The sequence below is a fragment of the Penaeus vannamei genome, chromosome 7 (genome assembly GCF_042767895.1).
Source record: "Penaeus vannamei isolate JL-2024 chromosome 7, ASM4276789v1, whole genome shotgun sequence".
Lineage (NCBI taxonomy): Eukaryota > Metazoa > Arthropoda > Malacostraca > Decapoda > Penaeidae > Penaeus > Penaeus vannamei.
In genome coordinates, this window is record NC_091555.1 from 40,289,405 (window position 1) to 40,296,451 (window position 7,047).

A 7,047-nucleotide genomic window follows, 5' to 3' on the forward strand; every position below is an offset into this window, starting at 1 on the left:
ATCAGTTTATATGAACATAAACAATATAAACTTTCTAAATAGAAACACACCCAAACGTCAAAACATTCTTCCCTGTTGCTAATGGAAGGATTCAAATTGCAAGATTATGATATTAAAAGAGCCATAAATATTAATCTATTACCTGATTTCTACTCCTAAACATTTATTTTAAAACTTCCATCCCATTAATATGACCAGTTGAATCATTTAAACAAATATAACTTTGACAGGTGAGAGCTTCATTTTCTAAGTTTGAATATAATTTTCTTTACATATGAATTTGTATAAGCATTATTTAATTTTATTCTTAAGAGTTGAATTTTAAGTAAAACCATTTATTCAAATAACAGTAAACAAACAAAATATCTTGTTTAGTTTCATTAAAAGTTATTTACCAACATTTCTCATACTTTCAATGCTGGAACAGATAGCAATCTCACTACTTTAGTTAATGATTCCAACAGACTAGTAAGTAAGCACAGGTTACCAAGATGGACCTCAAGAAAGCAGCATTATCTAGCTAACATCTGGTGAATAGAAAAGAAAGGTCATAGGCTGTGTTTATCTTTCAAGAGGAATTAGTGTTTGATCTTGCCAAGTCTTTTCTTAAAAGCGTATTTAATGAGAAAAGTAAAAGATAATATATTTTTCAGAGACGACCCAAGGACTGTGGATTGGGAAAGATTTTGACTACTAGGAACTGCACACTCATAGGGTGAAGAATGACATGGATTTCCTTGGTATGACAATCGTGAGCGTGGAGGTTTTATTTCATTTGAATATTTGGGAGCGCCAATAGATGAGTGGAATTTGAATGAAAGGGAATAGGAGAAGGACAAGGGTGAGGATGAGTTGTTGTCGCTGTGGTAGTAGGACTAGCTGGTGGTGGTGGTAGTAGTGGTATGTGGGGTCCCACGCCACGAGCAGGAGGAGGAGTGAGGGAGGAGGAGGAGGAGGAGGAGGGTGATGAGGGTACACCACTTCCCTCACACTCTGCCCCTTCCACACACACAACGCTCTTTGTTTCACGTCCATTTTTCACTCCGTTCCGCTCACTTTTTTCTCCTTCTGATCTGCCAGACACATAGGTCGTGCACTCTTAATTGTATCACAAAGCTTCAAATCAGGTCTTACCACCGACTCATGATGCTGGAGGTTGGAGAAATCCCTAGCGATGTACAGCGAGTGCACTTGTTCGGTACTTCACGCTCTCTGGTCCCTCTCCTTGCCAGCTTTCACTACCACAGTCGCAGCTGAAGCCTGGAAGGAATAACACAAGTCATTTAACACACTCGGACCTCCGTATATCACAAACCCACCTTCCGCGCCTCCTCCTTTCACAATTATACTTTACCCGACCTTAGAGAGACATCCGCAATTCAATAAAGACGAGAAAAAAAGAAAATAGATTGAGGATCGGGGGAATCTGGCAAGTGGAGACGCGGGGCAACGAACACGCCGCTGCCATGAGACTGCGCACACACGGGCGGTGAGCGGCGCCAACTCTGAACTCTCGGGCTTTACACATCCAGTTGAAATCACTTCACGTCACTGCTGCGAAATGAGTCTGAATCTATTGGGACTTTGTTTTAACGAGTCAGAATGATATGAGTTCGCTGGCAAGAGAATATGTGGCCTTGCGTGTTGGGTGAAACCATGGGTCTTTTCGCTACTAAATTCTCGTCTTTTTCTCGGCATTATTTCGGCTTTCCCTTTAAAATTTCTAACAGTAGAAAAGAGAGCTTTGATTTTTAAGTGAAGAATGATATATTTCTTTATTACATGGGTGGTATAAAGATCTCTCCCTCTTTCCAATATTTTAAGACCATATTATTAAGATTACTATAAAGTACCGTCTGTTCTTTACATAATACATTTGGAGAAAGCGGTTTCAGAAAAACATTTTTATTTTTGCATTCTTTCCCTCTCTGAAATATTAGAATATATATATATATATATATATATATATATATATATATATAAATATTTGCAACCCATCTTCCTTTCCGTGAGCCAAAAACCCACTACTACTAAATGGGTGAATGACAGTTATAATGACGATATTATGTATCTCGCTTTTTGTGCCTTTTGTTGGCTTGGGAATCATCCTGTGTTGAAGAGATATAATGAGTGTCGTCCCATTCCGTATCATAAATGGAGGGAGACGCTCTCTGCATGATTATGGCTCATTATTTCATTTCCTGGGTTGGTCGCAGCGCCAACTTCGAAATTGCTCGGCAGAATACTTCATGGGAATTTTTTTCTAACGTCTTTTTTTCGCACAGAATGCCGACTTTACCGACTCGACGGAACTGAGTATTGATTTTCCTCGGGTGGAAGTGTGCAATGGCCATGAAATGTACTGCTTCATTCTGGTGTTAGGGAGAGGGAACGCTATTGTACAAACTGGTGAAATGCGCTATGTTATGTAAAGGGGGATTATGCAAAGCACTCGTGACTTCCTGAATGCACTGTTTGCAATCACGAGCATATGTGAGCGCATAACTCAATCTCACTCACTTTTTTCTTTCTTTCTGAATCTCTCTCTCTCTCTCTCTCTCTCTCTCTCTCTCTCTCTCTCTCTCTCTCTCTCTCTCTCTCTCTCTCTCTCTCTCTCTGTCTTTGTGTGTGTGTGTGTGTGTGTGTGTGTGTGTGTGTAAATAATATATGTAAAAAAGAAACAGCATCACAAAGTCAAACACGTCTATGCAACAATTTACTAGCAACTGCATGCGGCAATGTATTGAAAGGTCTTTTCAACAAACTCCATAAAAAACTAACAGCACTATTCTCATATTTTCCTGGACGTGATACCAGTCTAAACCGTTCTATTTTATTACAGGAAGTTGAATGTCACGTCATCGCATTGCATTCCATTATTTTATCAATGAGGATCGCTGACGTTTTCACAGCGCGTCAGATAACACGGGCAAGTCTGCGTGCGTGTGGATTCAGCATAACCGAAGGTGCAGGTGTTGGTCACGTTGCCTACAGGAGCCACTCCTTCGCTCCAACAAAGGTTAAACACTGACCGGCGATGTATTATCTTCCCGCTTACTCTAAACACCTCACTAAACATTGGCCTACCCTAGCGTCACCTCACTAGTGATGGAGGGACACGGCGAGCCCTCATCGGAGAACCAGATAGGGAGGGTCAGCTCCCTACCCTGTAAACTGACACCTCACTATTAGCACAAGTGACGGCATCCCTCCCCCTTCCACCCCGGTGCCCGTTGTGTGTCCTCGTAGGAACGCTCTTGGTGTATAGCGTGCGTTTGCGAGGACGGGGCTGTGCGTTGGTTGTGCTCTCGAAGGGATAAAGACCGTGGTTATGCTTTCAGCGTGAGTGGCAGGTGGCTCGCTTGGGAATAGCTAATGTGGAGCGCTCGGGGAAGACGCCGAGTACATACCCGATAGTTTATCCATATACAGAACAGTGTCTATGCATATGTATGCGGCGTGTGTGTTTATATGCATATGTCAGATCTCGACTGTCAGGTGTACGGCTATTGTTGGTCCCGACCCAGCACCGCCACGCAAATTCACATGCCTCGCCGCAGTTGCCGCTGTGCACTGTCCCGCTTTCATGTCTGAAACCCAGACGTCCCGAAAGCCACGTGGGAATATGCGGTGGCATTGTACCTTTACTTGAAAGTTACTCACGCAAGGCGGGTGACAAGGTTGGCTGACCCCCAAGCGTCCGGAACAAGGCTTCTCCGTTCGCCGTTCTCTTTCTAAATGAAACCCATAAACGTTAATTAGGACTATCCTGTCCTTTTCGAGAAAGGCGTTATTATCGCTTTCGTCAGTGAAAAGGTGATTCGGTGATTTCGTGCGCTGAGCAGCCCTGAAAACCTCTTGTTTAAAAAGAGACCGGATGTAGCATCGCTTACCACAGCACTCCAGACGCTTATGAACTGCTCGATCATGGTAGAGCACAATACATCTTAACTCCTCCCCCTCCCCCTCTTCTCTCCACCCTCATCACAATGGGATATTCATTCAAGGATTCGGACACGTAAATATGCGTTCGGAATTACAAATAACTACCCAACAACATTTAATGTAAAATAAAAAAAAGTGCGGTAATCGTCTTCATCAGTTCGCTTTGCATTGCATGTATGAAACTTCTTGCATATGGATACAGTTATTATACAGTTAAGTAAGTCAAATCTCTGGCGGAGATCTGAGTCTCATTAACACTTTTAAAACTAACAGTCATGTAACCCGCGCATGATCGTAGGAGACTACATGGCTCGAGGTTGATTTACTGTCTACTTTGGTTAGGGTAATAATGCTTTGGCTTATTTTGCTACTTTATAGTCTGGGTGGCCATGAAATGCTAACTGTGGCTTTCCAGCGTTTTACTCGTCATGCAAACAATCACGGTCATGGACATAAATAAGAAAATGTCGCCTTGAGGAAGAGAGGGTGCCACTCACTCTGTCACCAAGCTGAATATTTTAAGATTCTCTCTCTCTCTCTCTCTCTCTCTCTCTCTCTCTCTCTCTCTCTCTCTCTCTCTCTCTCTCAATACAAATATTTATATACATATATTTCTGTACATATAACATACACACACGCACACACACACATATATATATACTTATATTCATATATATATATATATACATATACTTTAATATACATATACTTATATTCCTACACACCCACATACACACACACACAAATATATATATATAATATATATATATATATATATATTATATATATACACATACATACATACATACATATTCATACCAATATGCATATAAATATATATGTACATTTATACATGCATTTATATACATACATATATATACATACATAAATACATATATTACATATATACATATACATACATATACTAATAAACATATACACATATGAATATATATACAAATATATATATACACATATGCACACATATACAATTAAACATATATATGCAAATATACATAAATTTACTAATATGTATATAATATATAATCATATATATACATACATATGTCAGCATACATATATACTATGTAAATATACATATCAGTATATATATATATATATACTATGTAAATATACATGTCAGTATATATACACTATGTATATATACATGTCAGTACATACATACTATGTATATATACATATATATCAATGTATATTATGAGAGAGAGAGAGAGAGAGAGAGAGAGAGAGAGAGAGAGAGAGAGAGAGAGAGAGAGAGAGAGAGAGAGAGAGAGAGAGAGAGAGAGAGAGAGAGAGAGACATAAAAGGAAAGAGAGACGGGGGGAGAGAGAGAGAGAGAGAGAGAGAGAGAGAGAGAGAGAGAGAGAGAGAGAGAGAGAGAGAGAGAGAGAGAGAGAGAGAGAGAGAGAGAGAGAGAGACATAAAGGAAAGAGAGACGGAGAGAGAGAGAGAGAAAGAAAGAAAGAAAGAAAGAAAGAAAGAAAGAGAGAGAGAGAGAGAGAGAGAGAGAGAGAGAGAGAGAGAGAGAGAGAGAGAGATAAAGTATCTTTCCTTCACGGGCATTACACATCGCAGACAACATCCACGGAGGCCGCTGGATAACGTTCGCGATGACGCAGACCATTTCTGACGAGGAACGACAAGCCCGCTGGCACTGAACACAACACGTTGGCCATGAACGTGTCGCTGGAAGTCCGGAGGGAAAAAAAATATGGCAAAGAAATATTTCCGTTAACGCCATGTGTGAAACAAAGACGGAGGAATAAGAAATGTAATGATTGTTCTATTGGAATTTGTTTTTGTTTTACAGTTATTTGGGGGGGGTTGATGAGAATCACGTAGAAGGTAAAGGAATGAAGTAACGGACCTCGAAGAGGAATAAATAGATGGATAAGAATTAATAAAAGAGAATTATATAATCGGAACTGGAATTAATGAGCCATGGATGTAAGACCACCCCCTATCCGCCCCCCACCTCCTATCCCCTCCCTACCAAACACATCCCGCTCCCCTACCCCCTCCCTTCCCAGCCCTCATTCCTCCCTCCCCTTCCCCCTCACTCCCCTCCCCCTCCTTTTATCGCCTCTCTTATCAAAGACACCGTTTCCCCTTCCTTTCCTACACCCTCCCCATCCAGCGCTCCTATGAAATACTCCCCTTTCCCCTTCCCTCTCCCCTCTCCTTACCAACTACGCCCTCTCTTTAATCCCCTTAACCAAACACACTCCTTCGTCGTCCCCCACTCCTCCCACCCTCCCTTTATCATCCCCCACCCCTCCCTTACCAAACACATCCTTTCGCCCTTCCTCTCCCTTATCAAACACCCATCTCCTCCTTCACACCCTCTCTCCCACCAGTCACCCTCTTCCTTCCTCTTCTTCCCCTCCTCATCCTCTCTCCCACCTATCACCTACTCTCCTCCTCTCCTCTCCCTCCCACCACCTACCCCTCTCTCCTTCCCCTTCCTCACACCTCTCTTCCCACCAAACACATCCCTTCCCCCTCCCTCACCCTCTCTCCCACCATCGCCCCTTCTTCCTCCTCCCTCACCCTCTCTCCCACCACCAATCACCCTTCCTCTCCTCTTTCTCCTTCCCCCTCCTAAATTCTCCTACCGAACATCTCCAGTCTTCACTCTCTACACAAACAATCTACCTGAAACAGGACAACCACCTGTTACCACACCTCCACAACCACCTGTTAGTCACACGGTACTAACCACCTGTTATTCCTCCACATCACCTGTTATTTCACGTTTCATTTTCTTGTACTCAGAACCACCAGACAATTTCACTAGTTTCACCATACAGGTTGTCACTATCCCAAGGTTATGTCACTATACGAACAGGTAAGTTCACACCATAACTTAACTACCTAAAGTTTTCTCTCTCCTCCTCCTCTTCCTTCTCCTTCATTCCTTCCTCTCTCCTTTCTCCCTCCTTCTTCCCTCTCCTTCCTCCTTCCTCTCCTTCCCTTTCCCTTTCTTCCTCTCTCTCTTCCTCCTCCCTCTCTTCCTCTCTTCTCCTCTTCTCTCTCTCTCTCTCACTGTTATTATTTATTTATGATTTTGAGAATCACAAC

At 42.1% G+C, this 7,047-nt stretch overlaps 1 protein-coding gene across 1 annotated transcript in view; it reads right to left on the reverse strand.

The window, feature by feature from the left end:
• The window catches only part of LOC113803959 (WAS/WASL-interacting protein family member 3), a 20,153-nt gene extending 18,358 nt beyond the window's left edge, over positions 1 to 1,795 (reverse strand). The window contains exon 1 of the mRNA XM_070123775.1: positions 1,135 to 1,795. Coding sequence (XP_069979876.1) covers positions 1,135 to 1,145 — 11 coding nt within the window. The 5' untranslated portion in view covers positions 1,146 to 1,795. The remainder of the gene's footprint in view (positions 1 to 1,134) is intronic.
• Between the last annotated feature and the right edge of the window lie 5,252 nt (positions 1,796 to 7,047).